This window comes from Aedes albopictus, chromosome 2 (assembly GCF_035046485.1).
Source record: "Aedes albopictus strain Foshan chromosome 2, AalbF5, whole genome shotgun sequence".
NCBI classification, from domain to species: Eukaryota; Metazoa; Arthropoda; class Insecta; order Diptera; family Culicidae; genus Aedes; species Aedes albopictus.
In genome coordinates, this window is record NC_085137.1 from 276,592,275 (window position 1) to 276,610,753 (window position 18,479).

The window sequence follows — 18,479 nt, forward strand, 5'->3', positions numbered from 1 at the left end:
CCGCGATTTGGTGTGCTGGTTGACCCGAACCATCAGAAAGTATGCACCGGAAATCGACGAAACCGTATCGTCGGTGGATGATCTGCACAGTTTCGCTATGGAGATATCATCGTTTCTGAAGGAATTATGCTGCCCCTATCATCGGCTATTGGACGGGCCCGTTAGTGCTCGGTATCTCTCGGAGGAGGATTCTTCGTTGCTGGTGGAGTTTTTGACGGGCGAATGCATTACCGGAGTGATAAACCAGCAGAAACGAAACGAAGAGCTGAAGCAGCAAATCGGTTTGATTCAGGTAATGTTTGGTTCATTTTGAATATGGTAGTACTAGGGACAAATTAAGATTGGTGCACATTCTGGGTTTGAGAAATTAACGAAAAACCATAACATTGAAGTTGTGCATTCTTCAGAAGATTCGGAGCTTTGATAATGTGCTAAAGAATCATCCAAAGCTTGTATCTGCAATATTCTGGACACGTAAAAACCCCAAATTCCCCATGTAACTTTCAGCATCCTGGAACCCCATCAAATGCAGTGATGCAGATATTTCAAATGTTGGATCTTGATGTTAACTGTAAGAATGAAGCTGAAACATTCAATCAAATTATCCTCGGACTAGATGAACTTTTTGCAAACGATCACCCAGAGTTGAATCTTTTGTTTCATCCTAACGCCAAACTAAATGACAATCAATGGACCCAGCTGGATCAGTTTCATACAGAACTGCAGGCGGAATACAACCTTCGAAGGCAGATGATGATGACCCGGTTGGACGTGACAATGTTGGGATTCCAGTGGAAGGGGGATACTAAACTGGATGTGGCTCAAGCTTGGCGACAGAAAAGACGTAACCTGGACGCCCTGATGACAAACTTGAATCGAAGGGACATTTCGGATTTATTGGTTGCGAAGCAGGATCTGCTGACGATTGAAAAGGTGGCTTCCACGAGGATACAGGGAAGCAAGAAGAACGTTTTCCAGGGAAATTTGAAGGTGATTACAAAATCAACATTTCATAAGGCTAACATGTTTCCAATGCTTCTCACGCTAATTATCACTTGTTTCCAAATATAGCTACCCAATCGAGGGGGCGTCGTGAGTATCCACGCCAAACCTTACATGCCCGGCTGGTCATCACGAGAGGAAGGCCTACCGTGTGAGAATCTGAACAGAAAGCAATGGAAAGTGTCCAAACAGGAACCAAACAAGCATCAACCGAAAATAGGAAAGAAAGCCAAAAGGAAGCTACGCAGGGACAGTGGTGATATAAATGAGGACGATTGAGAACTGGACTGTGGTTGAGCAGTGTACTTTCAATACCTCCTTTTGAATAAAAATAAATCAATAAAGAATACTTACAAAAATTTACATGTCTTCCACGCTGTACTTGTAAGCTTCCTCTTCGACGGCCTTCTTCTTGCCCATCATCTCGAACCATTTCTTCTCGAAGCCGTTGGACCGATCGACGCCGTCCCAGCGATATCCGGGCCGTATTCCGAACCGATTGTCCGGGAACGCTCCCTTGTAGACCGGCTTTTGCGGGCGGCCTTCTTGTCGATCTTTTTCCTTCTTCTTGCTTCTGATGTAATCCAGCATTGGATCACCGATTCGTTCCTGCTGCTTCAGATACTCGTCCAGATCTTCATCGTCCTTGTACCGGGCCAGCGGCTTATTCATCTCGTGGGCCGCCTCTTCCAGTTGAGTTTTGTATTCCTCCACTTGCTTCACACTGGAAAGAGAAATCGATTTTAGAAATTCCAGTTGAGAAAAAACTAGAAACAAATAATACCCTTTTCCCCAACGGGTATAGATCTCCTTCTTCTTGTCGTCTCGCTTCCGCTTTTCAAATTCCTTGCGCAGTTCTTCCTCCACGTCCCGTCGCTTGCCGGACTTTTCACGGACCACCGTTTTAGCATACCGACCGGATGCATCGGCGGACATCCGATCAAAAAGCTCAGCTTCCCGCCGACGGAACTTTTCCGTTTCCTCCTTCAGAGCGCGGGCGTCCTGCAGTCCGGCCCGTTTTCCATCCAGCGTGGTGGTCATCTTTCGAGACGACGATGATGATGGTCCGGCCCGAGGGGATTCGCTTCTTCGTTCTCGCTTGATTCTTACCCGCGACGGACTGCTATCCGGTTCACGTTTCACTCGACGGGGTGGACTTTGATCGGAATCCGGCGATCGATTTTTTCCTCTTCTGGGAGGACTTTCATCAGAGTCCGGCGGTTCCTGTTTCACTCGCCGCAAGCTGAACTCCGATACCCGTGAGGGACTTCGTTCCTGTTTCACTCGCACCCGATCGTGATCGGACTTTTTGGAAGTACGTCTTGGGGGACTCTGATCAGAACCCGAATCCTTTCGTTTCCTTCCTTGTCGTGAATCGTCTTGACGCTTCCTAGCAGGACTTTTGTCTGAGTCAGACTGTCTTCTTGGCTTTCGCCTTGGAGGGCTCTCGTCCGAATCTTTACGTTTCCGGTGATCTTTCTGAGAGCGTCGCGGTGGACTTTCGTCGGAATCCCTTCTTCTGGATCGATCGTCAGTCTTCCTTCTGGGTGGGCTGTGATCCGAATCGTACCCTTTGCCTCGCTTTGAAGGATAAACAGGACTCGCTCCCTTTCTCCTGGGAGGACTTTCGTCGGAATCTCTCCTCCTGCTGGACTGCTTTTTCCTCGGGGGACTTTCATCCAAATCTCGTCGCCTCGATGTTCTCCCGAAATCCCTTTCCGTGGCTGCTCTACTCGACCCAGCCGTCACATTTCCCGTATTTCCCCAGCCTCCGCCACCGCCACCGTCATCAGCCGCAAGCTTCCGCCACTTGTTGCTGCTGAAATCTTCCCGGGCCTTCAGCTCCGGCGGCCGTTCGTCTATGACGCCTACGATTTGGGGCGCCTCCTCACCCAGTCCGAACAGGTCCGATTCGTCCTCGATGGCTTCATGCTGAACGGTGGAACTGAAATCATCCGCGTCTATAATTCGTACGCTGAAATAGATTGAAGGAAATCAGGTTTAGGTGCTTTTTGGGCTTGGTTAGTTGGGACTACTCACTTTGTTTTGCCAGCCGATTTGTCCTTTTTCTTTTTCTTCTTCTTTTTGTCCTTGTCATTGGAGAGATATCGCTTGAGGTACTCTTTTTGGTCTATTTTTGCAGTTGTCATTGCAAATCAGCTGTTTTATAACCGAATAACTATATTTTTTCCGAAAATTTCACTGAAGTCTGTAACGTTTCAACTAACTTTGCAATCGTCCTACGTGAGGTATGTTTTCAAAATATTTCAACCAACGGTAAAATATCGTTTGACTGTCATTTTTCCTTCAGATCAAAGGTCAATCAAAAATTACGTTAAACGTCTTACACGAAAAGTTGGATTACTGCAAAATATGATAAATAAAAGAATTACGCAAAATCCCCGTTGGACTCCTAAAGTGAGATTATGTTTCGTGAAATCCCATTTCGTATTTTAGTGATTGAGTCGTTCCAGATGATCTTTTGTGTGGGATCGGGGTAAAAAAAATCGTTTTATCGCTAAATTTATCAAAAAATTGATAATTAAAATGATGGGGAACTTGTATTTCCCTTTCAAACATCCAAATTTTCACGACATAACCTCTACTTCCAAGAGCTTGTTCACAAATGTCATAACGCTGGAGGGGGTGGGTGGATGTACTTCATGGTGTTACAGCTCGAACAAAAAAATTGTCTTCCCATATAAACAATGTTACGAAGGGGTGGGTGGGCGTCAAAAAAGGCCAATTTTGGCGTTATGACATTTGTTAATGAACCCCAATCGCCAATAGGCATTAGCGTGGTTCAAAAATTCGTTTTTGCTCCACACCGAGGGGGGCGACATATGCAGATTATCTCGATTTTAGACCATAACTTAATTCTGGAGCTCGATTTGAATAGGTCGTATGTGCTTTTGTCGATTAAAAATTCGATCAGTTGGATTCGCATATTATAGCGAAAACCGTTGAAATTAAGCAAAGCTGATACATACAGCAGAATCCTCACAAAACAGGCTTTCTGTTCCATCATTTAAAGTTTGCAACATATCTGCCATATTGCTACAATGACTAAAATAAACTGATCGAATTTTTAATCGACAAAAGCACATACGACCTATTCAAATCGAGCTCCAGAATTATTCATGCTTTATTTCAATTAAATTAGAGGAATGAGCCTCGGAATGAGCAATAATCGATTAAAATCGTCCATATCCGAGAAATCCGATAAAATCGATTATAATTTTGGCATCATCATCGAATCGAATATAATCGATAATGTCAAATTTCCTCGTTTTTGTTTTTGTTTACAAAAATTGTCCAGGGCGCGGTCCAGGGCGTTTGAGGCTAGAACATCGAGCTCAGCTGGTGTCACGGTCGGAGGATTGCGTGTCGACCGGAATCGAGGAACGAATTGATTGGGTTCTGGGTTCTGGATTGGCGGCGATGAAGTTATTGCCGGAAGCTCGGCCGGAAGGTTGGACGATTTGGAATCGACGCCCGAAGTTTGATAAGTTTGATGTTTGGCATTCCGTTTGCAAAGGATTCTATGAGTGTGCTGCCGTACCGTCGTACACTTCCCGTGACCTTCGAATATTGATTTCTCCGAATGTGTGGCGGCTCAATTGAGTAAAAGAATTGAATAAATTTTGAGGCTATTTTATTTGGAAACCTACAACATTGTATTTTTGTGCAGGAACTTTAAACTGATGTCTTAAGGGGAAGTGTCCGAGGATTTAATAATGATTTTGAACTTCGGCCTTCCCCGCGGCCTTCAAATGTTCGAAGGGTTGTTGTGTGTCGACCTATGCGCGGAGTTGCCGGTTTGTGGATGGTTCTTCAGGAACTTCCCAAGTAACCACGAAGCCGTATATAAGTGCATCAATTTTGCTATATATTTATATTTAAAATTGTGAATATCATGCTGCATTACTTTAAACACCCCATTGAAGCAATATTAAAGTCGAAAAGGGCCCCACTAAAATCAAATTAATGCCACATATTGCAGCACGTTGACAGCCATTACTAAAGTAACATAAATGCATGTGCTGTACATTTGCATTTACACATGCTAAATACGTGCAACACGAAAAACCAAAACAAAAATCTATTTTTAGCACCGCTTCATTATCGACGGTACTAATGCTTCCACACATGAATGTTTTAACCATTTTTTTTGCCGCCGGGTCGGGAGTTGAACCAGAATTGTTGAAGACCGCTAGATGAGTTCCATACGCCCTGGCACCTTGGACCGTTTCTGCTGCAGTGTTAACAACAGATATTTCATTAACTAAAAGGAGACTGTTCTTCTGTCTCAATCATTGCAGTAGAGGGCGACTATGTCATATGTAATAGAATCCCTGTAATCATATTCTGATAATCACTGATAAATACATACGGTAATGCATTTTAGAATATATTTAATCAATATAAATAAGAAAATTAAAACACCCTTCGCACACTGCTCACATGCTAATTGTGGTTTCCATCATCATTAGCATGTGATAACCAACCAACAGAAAAGAGAAAAGGTAATCTTTAAAAAGGTTTTGCTGAAGAAAGCCGTCGATCGGTGGTTCAAGCGGAGATTAAGTTGGTCGGGAGTCGAACAAGAAGTGTTGATGACCGCTAGAGTAAAGTTTTTCACTCTTCTTGATTACATTTGTTTACCATTAGAGTCAAGCTTTTACAATTGTATTGTTAGAGCAAACTTTGCTAGTTTCTACATTGCATTTATTCAGTTTTTGCAGTGTTGAATTATTGAACTATCGTATATCAGTTTTTAATACACCCTATAGGGTACTAGTATACTTGGGTTGTCGTTGTGGTTGTTGTGCAAAACCGGTGCCGAAAATATAACTTCCGGAGGGTCCCGTTCTCAGCTGTTCCGTTCTCAGCGCCGGATGGGAACGGGAGCTGGCTTTCACTTCTGCAGAAATCCTCCTTGTCCGACTAACCATTCTGTCGAAGTGCTGGCATGGACGTACATTAAACATAATTAAAATAACTGATATTTTTTAAACTCACCTAATTTTTTCGACGAACTATGAATTCCCTCGCAAATTCCTATGAACTGGACAGAAGTTTTTGTTTTGATTACAGCTGATAAACGACGCCTGGAAGAGCTGACAAGTTACGGCGTCGCGACGTCTCAACCGTTTGAGCGATTTTCGTCATTTTATCCGATTTTTTCAGATAATTTCGGATTTTGACCATTTTGTTGAGAATAAAAAGCGATAAAACAATCACAATTGGAAAAATGGGAGAAAATCCGATGAAATCGATTAATATCCAAAGTAATGGCAGTAATGGTTGATAATTGGGGAAATCAAGAAAATCAAATAAAGCAAGGCGTTATCGTGAACCAAATGGATTATTGTCACCCCCCTCGGTTGCTTTGCAGTATGCAAAATGAAAACTTATTCTTACAACTAGTTAGAACTTGTAATTCAGTAGGTTCAGCAAGTCCTCTCATATTGCTAGATGACTAGTCACCTGCACTAGCTTGCAACTAGTCAGAACTTGTAGTTTAGGAGGTTCACTAAGTCCTCTTAAAGTGCATGGTGACACACAATACGAGTAGTGTAATTGAGAAGGTTCACCAAGTCCATATTGCCTGGTGATTCATAATCCTAAATTGCTCTGAACTGTTTAGTAGGCTACGAGATTGCAACTAGTCTAAATTTGACGTTCATATGGTTCACTAAGTTCTTCTTAAATTTGCTCGGTGACGCACATACAAGCACTTCAAAGTAGGTCACTGTTGATTTGCAGTATACAATAGTTTATTATTTATTCTTGCAACTAGTTATAGAACTTGTAATCAAGAAGGTTCACCAAGTCCTCTTATATTGCTAGGTGATCCACAATGCGAAATAGCTTTCTACTATTTAATAGGCTACGAGATATTCTTGCAACTAGTCTAAATTTGCCGTTCATAAGGTTCAGTAAGTCCTCTTAACCCTTTATAAGGCAGTGGCAACTATATTGCCACCTACTGTTTTTATTTGTTTCTGTTTTATAACAAATTATTTCGAACTTCTTTTTTTGGTTTACGCAAAATTAGGATTACTAACAACGCCTAGTATTTTTTTGGTACTAAACAAAGCTTAAACAATAATTTGGGAGCCATTTGTAGTTTCAAAACTGGCTATATTTGACCGCGTGAAGAAAATTAGCTCAAACTTATTGTAAAACTATAGATTTGGTAAATATTTTAAGAAATAATCAAATTATGGGTTGATATGAGCTGAACTACACAGTTTAAATTATGGGTTAAGCCCTAATCCACTCTAAGATCTCTTTTCCGGCTTTTTGTCGAAGTCGAAAGAAGAAAAGTACCCTAAACGGGCAGTGGCAAGAATATTACACTGTTGAAAATGCTTTGACATCCATGTGCACAACAGAACATGTGCTCGATGAACAAATTGAGATTTGAAATTATGAAAAGAAATCCACGTACTCCGGTGAGACTCGAACTCACGACTCCCAATTCGCTAGACGGGCGCTTCTATTCCTTCAAGCTACGGAGTCACTCGACTATCTCCGTCGCCAGCAGGCCTAGAACTGAACTCGAGTTCAGTTCTAGGCCTGCTGGCGACGGAGATAGTCGAGTGACTCCGTAGCATGAAGGAATAGAAGCGCCCGTCTAGCGAATTGGGAGTCGTGAGTTCGAGTCTCACCGGAGTACGTGGATTTCTTTTCATAATTTCAAATCTCAATTTGTTCATCGAGCACATGTTCTGTTGTGCACATGGATGTCAAAGCATTTTCAACAGTGTAATTTCCCACATGGCTTGGTCAGCCAAAGCAAAATCAAGAAATTTACATTGGCAAGAATATTGCCACCAGCGCTGGTGACCTAAACGGGCAGCGGCAACTATATTTGTGCTGATTCTGCGAATGGAGTGACGTGAGAAAAGTCGGAGTCGTATATCGAGGTGAGAAATCTCGACTCGAATGAGGTGACTCTCCATTTGATTTACACGGCGAGTCACTTCATTCGAGAGTGGATTCCTCATCTCGATATACGACTCCGACTTTTCTCACGTCACTCCATTCGCAGAATGAGCACAATTGCCACCAGCGTTTTTGGGCTGAACGGGCAGTGGCAACTATATTGCCACCAGCGTTTTTGGGCTGAACGGGCAGTGGCAACTATATTGCCACCTAGATTTTTGAAAGTTTCTTTCAAACAAAAATTGTTTTGTACATGTAATCATGAGTATAATCATTTCCATAATAGTATGCGTTGATTACTCTTCTAGTTTTCTCGGCCTTATAAAGGGTTAAATTGCTAGGTGACGCACATACGAGTAAAATAGGTCACTATTGCTTTGCAGTATTCAATAGTTCATTTGATTTTCTTGCAACTAAACTACAATTAGTCAGAACTTACCAAGTCCTCTTGGCGCACAATACGAGTACTTAATAAAAGGTCAATATTGCTTTGATGTATTAAAGAGCTGTTTGCAGTTCAGAAGGAATTTCTCAGCCTATCTTGGTGCATGGGAAATTCCTTGCCTGAATCGCTAAAGAAATATTAATTCTTCGATCGCAGTACGCAGTTGCGAAGAAATGACAATTAAAACGGGATTCTCCGTAGAAAGTTTTTGCCAGGAATCGGTCAAGAAGTTGCTTGAGCGGAACACGAAACTGGGCTTAATTAGTTTATTAGATATGCTTGAAACTAGTCAGAACTTGTAGTTTAGAACTGAGAGTTTAGAAGGTTCACTAAGTGCTCTTAAGTTGCTTGGTGACGTGCAAAACGAGTACCAATAGAAAGTCACTATTTATGAGTAATAAATATTACTTTGAAATCTTCACGAATCCACTTTTGAACGTAAATCGTTGGTAATCTAGTTAACGCCGGCAAATTACAACAGGTTACGGATTCGAACATATCAAATACATTCAAAGGAGGAAAGGAACGCGAACAAGAATGATTCAGTAAGTTGCAGCTCAAGCAAAAAATCTTTTTTGGCATCCAACGACTGCATTGTAGGCTATTTGTTTGTCTTTATTAACGAGATTTTTAACCTGAGGCTAGTTCATCTCAATACCCATGGTATCACTTGCCTTCCGAAAGAACTCACTTTTTGTTAGTATGTTGGGAGCTGGATTCGAATCCCAGGTCCTCGGCGTAATTGTCGTGTTTGAATCACTACACCGGATCCTCTTCACCTAGGTTAAATATTATTTATATTGAAAAGGTTAAATCGACAAAAAAAACATGTAGAAATATCTCAATCCGTTATTGTCGTTCGGTATGGGTTCAGTCGATCGGTAGCAAACATCATGTAGCAGCTCGCAGGGCTGCAAACGAATCGTCTTGGCCACCTTGGTACTACTCCGGCGTTGAAGTCAATCAAGTGAATCATTTTTCGGACGGACTCTCGCGTCAACAGGATCACCAACTGTTCGAGCGTCTGATTTGCTTGGTTTCCTGGTTCGTCGGCGCTGCCACAGTTGGACATCCTTCTGCATGGCTAGCCGTGGGTTGATAGCTATCAGATCAGCAGCGTTCAACACCACGTACACGACATCGGTACTTTGCTTCTTGAGGGAGGTCAGCTTCTAGCGGGTCCGGAACGTCAATCGACGGGTCAGTTTACGGGATATCTGTATGCCGCGGTGAATGGTTTGGATGGCATTTTGTGGGTGTCGTCTGACTGCTGTTGGGTGGGGTTGAGAAAATCGGTGCAGTCTCCGGCGGGAGGTATTTGTCGCGCATATTGTGGACCTCACCCAGGCGACCTGTTACTAGTTCGATACTCAGGACTCCAGCACCACATAGCCGAGGTCTTTCATCGAGTTGGCTCGGCTCAACACTGGTTTACCAGGAGATCCGACATGTATTCCTTGGTGTTCTATCATCTGCGGAGGAAGATACATTAAGGGAACCGTCTGCTTGACAGAATCCAAGGTCTTACATATAAAAGTGTCCTTATTGTACAGGGGCCCTTCGATGAGCTTCGGCCGGACGCAAGGAATCCTCCGTCAATCCAATCCATTACTCCTTGTGGTAAAATCTGCTACCGAATTACGATTGGACTCCATCCGCGGGAGGTCCGAATTTTGGCGCTGCGCAGCCCAAACAAAACAACTTTTGACAGTTCTCATCACTCGTAAAAAATTTCATTCCGTTTCATTCCAATCTAATTTTTTTCATCTTCTCATGATTCTCGTCATCCTTTGCCATCCTACTCATTCTTGTCACTCTCAAATAATTCTCATCATCCTTTGTCATACACGTTCATTCCAAGCCAGGAAAATTTCATCCCCGCGAGTGTCAGCCCCTCGGTGATGCCCACCCGCATAGATAAATACAATTTGTATTACACTCCACACAGTAAGTCCCCTTCATCTGTTACTGTTACTATACCACGAACAGGTGCATTTCTGTTGAAACTATGAAACTCGAAACATTCAATCATAAAGAACGGTCTATGTAACCCATACCAAGTTGTAACAATATGTCATATTGTGCAGAAATTGTCAAATAATATAGGGATGACAGCTCAGGAAATATGGTGGCAATATAGAAAGACCTTTTCTCAAACGGTTTGCGATTATTTTTTCGCAACACACTTACACAAGTGTATTTCACTATATGCCACTTAAATTCAACAGTTTGCCAAATAGTTGCGCACATTGGTGTATGTACCGATCGAACTTTTGCAGTTTGCAGAAAAAAAACTTGAAAACTTGTCTCGGCAAATAAACGGTGCAAAGCAACTAGAGGGAGCAAAAAGGTAAGTTTTGGATGATTTATCTATTTTGTTTTTGTTTTGTGCTCAGTTTCCCCCGTATTCCAGTAGGAGCAGGAAAGTGACCGGCAACCACCGCGAAAAGCTCGGCACCACCGCACCGAAAGTAAGCGGAAAGGCCATCAAGAAGTCGTTCGCCGGCAAGGCTCAGAAGAACACCGTGAAGGATGAAAAGAAGAAGGAAAGCTGCGCTACAAGGTGCTGAAACAAGTCCATCCGGACACCGGTGTCTCGTCGAAGGTTATGAGCATCATGAACAGCTTCGTCAACGACGTCTACGAACGCATCGCCGCCGAAGCCTCCCCTCTGGCGCACTACAACAAGCGGTCGACGGTCACCTCCCGGGAAATTCAAACCGCCGCGCCGTCCGGTTGCTGCTCCCCGGAGAGTTGGCTAAGCATGCTGTTTCCGAAGGTACCAAGGCCGTCACTAAATACACAAACGACTACAAATCCGCTCCCACCGGAGCAAGGACGACAGTAGGTTTTCATCGCCGTAGGTGCCACTGGTACCACAATGGGACGCGCCACGAATCGGAAAAGTTCAGCAGTCATCACTGCCCATCCTATCAAAAAGACCCGAGATGCTCCTCTTTCAATGAAGGATGCGCTGCACGCAATGATGCGTGGAGGTCTTTGGACAAATGTAAATCCTCTTGTGAGTGGAGGTGATGATTATTATTTAATGAATAAAAAGATCTTGAACGCATAACCGCAATTTTGTTTTTAAATGGTTCAAATACACTAGACCCATATGGCATAAGCTTTAATAACCATGGAAGATCATAAATCAATAATAACACATACAGTGTTCGTTTTCCTTCCAAATTTATGGTTAAACTGTTCTCTAACCATTTGCTATGCGATGAATTGTCTGAAAAACTGGATAGTATATTGACAGTAAGCTTTACGGTTTTGCGAAAAATTTGTTCGAGAAAACGAGAGATTTTTTATGGTAACCAATCTTAACCGCCTATTCCACATACTGTAAATTGGCGGATTACCATTTGTCAAACTGGCAAATCTGTACATGGTATGGTTATCATACTGTTATCTCACACAGTCTGAGAAATGGTTCAATGACAATTGCTTATGGTCATCTACAGTATGAGAAACGTTGCGTTTAAAGTTAGTGATTATGCGGGCACCGAATAGTTTAACCAGCGGCGTCATGGTCGCAATTTTTTCCGCAGTCAAGTTCGCAGATTGTGAACAATCCTCGGTACTCACTTTACGTAATTTATGTTTAGTCCCTTACTGTCAGAGCTGTCAGATCAGTGTAGCACGCTAAATAAAAGTTACACAAAAGGCAATTTACACGGAAAAAAATACACGGTTATGAATATTTATTGGGTACCGGACTGGTCACCGAAAATTTGATCGTTTTCTTTGGTACATCGAGGTCTTGAAATTAGTCTATGGTTTAACCGTCATGAGTAAAGATTTCGACTCTGGATAAAAATCGGTAACTAATTAATGAGGCTTCCGATTTGAATGCGGTCTTCGGCAAAGTTGTAGCTGATAGAGTAGCCTAGGATTATCAAGGGTCAATGAACCTACTAGGGCACTTGGGGAAATGCTACGGTGGATTGAATGAAAAACATCGGTTTCCCATAGTAATTCCCATACAAACTTTGAAGGGCTTGTGCAGTCTCAATTTTCAACCAAATGAGCTCAAATTTTGGGAGAAGGCATATAATCTGGATAGGAATCGAATAAGCGGTGTGGAGCAAAAACGATTTTTTGAACCACGCTAATAGGCATTATACTTTTAAAATAAAACCAAAAAATTGCTATAGTTTTAGTTCTCCGTGTAGTAACTATTTTGGCAACAATAACCCAAAAATGTATAATTTTGCTTATCCGTGCAAATTTTGACGTGAAAACGATAAAAATGGAATAACGTCCCGCGATCGGTCATCATCGGAAGAAAAGTCAAACATCCAGCCGCAGTCCTCGGACCCGCACGTGTTTTGATAGCGTAGCCGTAGTGGCGTGCTTGTAATTTCAAACTTTTCTAATTTAAATTGTAATATTATACTTTTTTCTTAGTTTTAGTTGTCTAGTTTAGAGTTATTGAAGTTTTATACTTATACAACATCGGATAAAACCGGATAAGTCCTCATAGTTATGGGAAAACCAGGTAGGTCGATCTGTTGATCTGTGTATGGCGTTTTTATTGCTTGATTGGTAGTTTTTTAAATAGTTCATTAACAGTAATTGATTTTAGTATCTAACATTGTTGAATGTTGCTGTAATTGGATTTAAAATCATCAAATTAAAGTTGATTCAAATTGCTTGATCCACCGCATTGTTTTCAATACCATAACCTCAATGCTGATCTACCGACTCTGTTTACCTTCTGTTTAGGATTCTCGCCTAGAGGTGGCGGCGGCGGCGGTGGAGGTCGTGGAGGGCCTGGCGGCCGTGGTGGCTTTGGAGGACGAGGAGGGGGCGGCGGTGGTCGAGGCGGCTTCGGTGGTGGTAGAGGTGGAGGTGGGGGCCGTGGTGGATTTGGCGGAAGAGGAGCCGGAGGTGGACGCGGTGCTGGTGGAGGTCGGGGCCGTGGCGGACCGCGGGGAGGTGGCCGCGGCGGTGGAGCCAAAGGCGGTGGCTTCAAGGGAGGCAAAACAGTTGTCATCGAGCCTCATCGTCACGAGGGAATTTTCATTGCCAGAGGAAAGGAAGACGCGCTAGTCACATTGAATCTGGTGCCGGGATCGGAAGTTTACGGCGAGAAACGTATATCTGTTGAGGTAAGTTAGCTGGTTCGGTGTTTATGAATGAGTGATTTTTAACTATTCGAAGAATTACTACTATGATGAAGTTGCACAGGGGTATTGAATTGGCAGGAATGTGGCCAACGGTGGACTGTTGGTGAAGTAGGAGCCTGAGGCACACTGCTTTTAAGACTTTCCATTGTAGAACTTGCTTTCTGATTCATGCCACACTTTCCATGATTATTTCGTACGAAAACATTTGTTAATCCAAATAATCCTTGCTTTCAGACCAACGGCGAAAAGAACGAATACAGAGTTTGGAATCCTTTCCGATCAAAACTGGCAGCCGCCGTTCTCGGAGGAGTCGACAAAATTCACATGCCACCTGGCTCGAAAGTTCTGTACCTTGGTGCTGCCTCCGGAACCACTGTTTCGCATGTGTCAGACGTGGTCGGGCCAGAAGGCTTGGTCTATGCCGTAGAATTCTCACACCGATCGGGTCGTGATTTGATCAACGTGGCCAAGAAGCGAACCAACATCATCCCAATCATTGAAGACGCTCGTCATCCCCACAAATATCGGATGTTGGTCGGCTTGGTGGACACCATTTTCGCCGACGTTGCTCAGCCCGATCAGGCTCGTATCGTTGCGCTGAATGCTCACCAGTTCCTGAAGAATGGAGGCCATTTCGTCATTTCGATCAAGGCATCCTGTATCGATTCGACTGCCGTTCCAGAAGCAGTATTTGCGGCCGAAGTCAAAAAGCTGCAATCGGAAAAACTGAAACCTCAGGAACAGATCACGCTGGAACCATACGAGCGAGACCACGCAGTCGTCGTGGGCGTCTACAGGCAAGCCCCGAAGAGTGCAGCGTAAACGAAACAAAACTAGCTTTAAGATTTACTTTTAATACTTACGTTACAATAGATGAGCCTTTCTTTAACCAGGAAGCATTTTCAGGACTTCCGCAAAGTTTATGTAGATTTTGATCCTTTACGTGACAAACAATGGAAGTAATAAAGCCTTTATTACAAGTCAAATGTACCGTTTATATATAAAAAAAGAACGTCTCGTTTGAGTCCGGAGAGTGTGGAAAGCGAACTGAAAACTGATCCACTCAGTAGTTTTTCTTCCTTTGGTTCTGTTTCAATTGCCAGGCGCGTCTTTGAACTCTCGTCGAGTCGCATGGGTTGGGGCCATATTCGATCAACGATCAATCAATGGATCAATGAAGCCAACTTTTCTAGTGTTCACCGCATGTAAACAGAGGCGCCACCGTATATGGCCATTAACATTGTGACTAATTGCACTGAGATCCAACTGAATAAGGGGCTGGGACACTCTACTTTCTCTCAAAGTGCAATTTAACCGTTATGTGTGCGACAAACTGTTTGCTTTTTTCTACACCGAGCAAGGGGTTGGTCATTCAGCACACTTCATTTGTGCCGTGATTTTTGAGCGTGTGCCAATATGTGCCTAAACTGTGCCGGTTGTTTTTCAGTGTGTGCCGAAGTGTGCTGAACGTGCCGGAGGTGTGCCGAATGTGCCCAGTGGAATATTTTCTTAGAATGTTTTTGCGCTAATTATAATCCTGTCTATTTTTGGCGAATGTTATTGGTCTAGTCGGTGTTTACAGACAAAATTCCACCCAGAACACTTGCCTAGAATCTGTATGAAGGGATTTTTTGCAATCGTAAGTATAATGACAGTTTGATTACATACCGCAAAGTTGGATTTCTATGTTGTGCCCATGTGTGCCGGATTGTGCCGGCATGTGTGCCGAGATGCAGGGTTGTTACAACAGCGCGGATTTCGCGAATTTCGCGGATTTCGCGATTTTCGCGGATTTGGCGCGGATTTACCCATGGAATTTGGCCCTCGCGCGGATTTGGCGCGGAATTGATTTTTGTAGTGTGTATAGGTATATAATTGAAAGATTATCGACACTTGATAATAAAATTATGAAATGTGTTTGTTTAAATTGCCAGGATTGGATATAGGTAGTAGTAGGTAGTTGATATATTTCAAAAATATGTTAAACTAGCTGTCTCCGACAAACTTTGCGTTTTTAACGTTTCAAGTCCAAGTCACAAAGCCGAAGAATCGGACGTTTCGTTCACGAGTTATGCGTGGTCCTACGTATGCCATTGCATTTATATATACAGTGGCTTACAACACAATACGACCACCTTTCATTTTTTATACAAAATGGCCAAGTTTGACGATATGGTATTCGGTTTTTAGTGAGCCGATTTGGCTGAAATTTTGGCAATCGGCATGAATTTACGGGAAATTTGAATTGTATTGAATTGATTGAGTTCTGTTCACTACTTCCAAAGTTACAGATATACTAAACGACAAAACAATAGGACCACTCTCAGGTTGCCTTTACCAAAGGATATATCAGAGTATCTGATGTTCGGTGATGGACATACTAGTACTATAATTAAGGATGCCATTTAACCCCTCCGGGACGACTTTTTTCACCAACCTCGCCGCTGTAGAACGCACCAGCGAGGTGCAAATGACCCAACCGTCCTGAAAGGATTAAACTTGGGTACATTTTTATTGAATTGACCACAAATAACCATCATAAAAGTCTGGTGTTATTGTTTTGTCGCACCGTATATCTGTAACTTTGGAAGTAGTGAACAGAACTCAATCAATTGAATACCATTCAAATTTTCCGTTAATTCATGTCGATTGCCAAAATTTCAGCCAAATCGGCTCACCATAACAGTGGTTCCCAAACTACATATCGTCAAACTTGGGCATTTTGTATGAAATAGAACCGGTGGTCTTATTGTTTAGTCCGCACAAAAAAAAAAACACAAAGCAAGCGAAACTTTGGGACTGGTTTCTGTTTTCTCGAATTTCTTTGGGCGGATTTTGAAGCGGACGAATGTGCTTGAGAAGGCGCTGTGTGCTAGTGAAGAATTTAGAGCAAGTTTTCATTTTGGTTTGCAACATTTTTTTTACGATTTTCATCAATTCTTCAAAATATTTCTCTGAAGAAGTTGTGCAACAATTCCTCCAATATTTCTATTACAGGTATGTTATGTATCTAAATTCAACTGTCAAAGAACACAAGTTTCTCAAAAAAAATCAAATTTGTTCCCAGGAAATAAATTTATCAGAAGCCGAAAGACTAGTTCCGAAAAAATCTGCCCAAATTACCGGTACATTTTTAAAAGTCACTTGCTATATATTTTTAAAAAAGATTTCTAGATAAATACCTAGTTTATTTCGGGAAAAATCAGTTGAGGGGAATCCTAGAGAAAAAATTTGAAAAAGGCATATAAATCATTGCAAGAATTGTTACTGAAAACTTTAGCGAAAATTTCTGGGGAATCTCTGCAGGCATTCCTGGATATATTACTGCAGGAATTGTTAGAGAAACTCCTAATAAAACCAGGTAAACCCTGTAAGAAGTTCAGTGGACTCTAGCAAGTAAACTTTTCAAATTTTCAACATTGTCCTTCTAGGATTTTCCCAGGTATTCTCCTGAGAAAATTCCTCGCTGAAGATTCATTCAAGAATTGCTAAGGCATTACTCAAAAAAATCAAAGTGATTTTATAAGATTTTTTAGGATACTTTCAAATTTAAATTCTCTAATTGGTTTTAAAAATTCTTCTAAAAAATTTGTATTCGGGAACTTTTCCAACAATATTCAGAAATACTTAAAGAAAGTCTCCACGTTCTGTTTATTTCAAAGTTTTTTATTTACAGAAATATATTTATTTATTTCAGTTCCCTTTTAAATTTCTCCAGTTTTTTTAATATTTTTCCCACGAATTCAGTACCTAGTTCTGGGCATGTTTCTCCTGAGATTTTGTCTAACGAACTCTTATCAAAAATTGATTAAAATATATTTGAGAGATGTTTTTAGCGAAAAAAAATCGGGAGTTTTGCAGAAATGTCTTCAATTTCAAGCAAAAAGCTTACAATAATCGAAATGAGTTGCGTTGATTTACAAATCAAAAGTTCATTCTTCATCAAGCACTCAACTAGTCCATTCCAGTTTAATGGATTTCTTCAATAACGCGCGTAAAGTAAAAAAAAAAAACACAAATTTATCTTCACGCTCTCGCGGATTTGGAGCGAATTTGATTCCAGAATCGCGCGGATTTGGCGCGGATTCAAAATTAACTCGCGCGGATTTGGCGCGGATTTTTTTCCACCCTTCTCGTAACAACCCTGGAGATGTGCCGGCATGTGTGCCGGGCATAATGTGCCGAATGACCAACCCCTTGACACCGAGCTTTTTAAATGGGCGCTGGGACCCGGGTACCCTGTCGGCCACATAAGGGTTAAGCAGCTCATACATTTTTGATCAATAACGGCGCCAGTCCTTATGTCCTTATAGGGCACTGCATGAAAGCCTCTTCTTCTCTTTCTCTCTTACAGATATTTTGAAAACAACAAGGCCAAGAAACGTCAAAATCCCATACAAAATCATAACAGTGCAGTCAGCGTGAAAGGAATGTTATAGACTGTTTCAGAAATTATAAATACACTTGGTTTATTAAATAAAATGAACTGGTGTGATGATTTCTAGCAACTTCTTCCAGAATACAGTATTATTGTGCTCCACATTTTTGTATTTCCTTTCAATTTTCATGATATGTTGAAGAACAGTCGAGTTATTCAACAATTAACTTCATTCTCCAAATTTGAATTTACACAAAGGTGTTTTTAATGATTTAAACATTATTTATCACTAAAATTTAATGCCAAAAAATATCTAATTTTCTTAACAAGTTGCCTATGAAATGCCGCTAGGAAAAATCGATGAAGGCATTTCCACAAGAGAGAGAAGAGAAAGAGAGTGAGAGAGAACGTAGTTAAAGATACAAAGTAGGAGGAAAGGAACGGGCCAGGGATTGAACCCATGGCAGGCAGAACGACGTTTGCCGGGACAGCTAGTGTTATATAAATGTAGGGTGCGGGCACCGGTTTTGGCCAGTCTAAGGGAAATCATTTTTATAAAAAT

The 18,479-nt window shown here is 41.9% G+C and overlaps 4 protein-coding genes and 1 long non-coding RNA gene across 6 annotated transcripts in view; 3 read left to right on the top strand and 2 right to left on the bottom strand.

Moving 5' to 3' along the window:
• Positions 1–1,365, top strand: LOC109418574 (protein FAM98B; the record flags this gene model as incomplete). The annotated part of the gene is given in 3 exon segments (XM_062854975.1): positions 1–292; positions 508–990; positions 1,072–1,365. Coding segments are annotated over 3 exon segments (985 nt in total), but the record flags the coding sequence as incomplete, so codon positions are not given.
• Positions 1–18,479, bottom strand: part of LOC134288992 (uncharacterized) — a 232,276-nt gene that overhangs the window by 66,914 nt on the left and 146,883 nt on the right. The window lies entirely within an intron of this gene.
• Positions 1,286–3,273, bottom strand: LOC109418572 (BUD13 homolog). The gene is made up of 3 exons (XM_019692784.3): positions 3,043–3,273; positions 1,787–2,977; positions 1,286–1,726 (listed from the first exon to the last, which is right to left on the bottom strand). The coding sequence occupies exons 1-3, from the start codon at positions 3,150–3,152 to the stop codon at positions 1,363–1,365; spliced, it is 1,665 nt and encodes a 554-aa protein (XP_019548329.2). The 5' UTR covers positions 3,153–3,273; the 3' UTR covers positions 1,286–1,362.
• LOC134289000 (uncharacterized) lies at positions 10,310–11,483 on the top strand. Its single transcript, XR_009998210.1, has 2 exons — positions 10,310–10,751; positions 10,815–11,483. It is a non-coding gene; the product is annotated as an uncharacterized LOC134289000 (long non-coding RNA).
• LOC109418575 (rRNA 2'-O-methyltransferase fibrillarin) lies at positions 12,671–14,525 on the top strand. 2 transcript variants are annotated; one of them, XM_029857631.2, is made up of 4 exons: positions 12,671–12,766; positions 12,818–12,908; positions 13,136–13,521; positions 13,774–14,525. In XM_029857631.2, exons 2-4 carry the CDS (start codon positions 12,896–12,898, stop codon positions 14,359–14,361), a joined length of 987 nt encoding a protein of 328 aa, XP_029713491.1. In that variant the 5' UTR covers positions 12,671–12,766; positions 12,818–12,895; the 3' UTR covers positions 14,362–14,525. The 2 variants fall into 2 exon arrangements, with proteins under 2 accessions (XP_029713491.1, XP_019548331.2); XM_019692786.3 differs by having other exon boundaries at positions 12,693–12,908.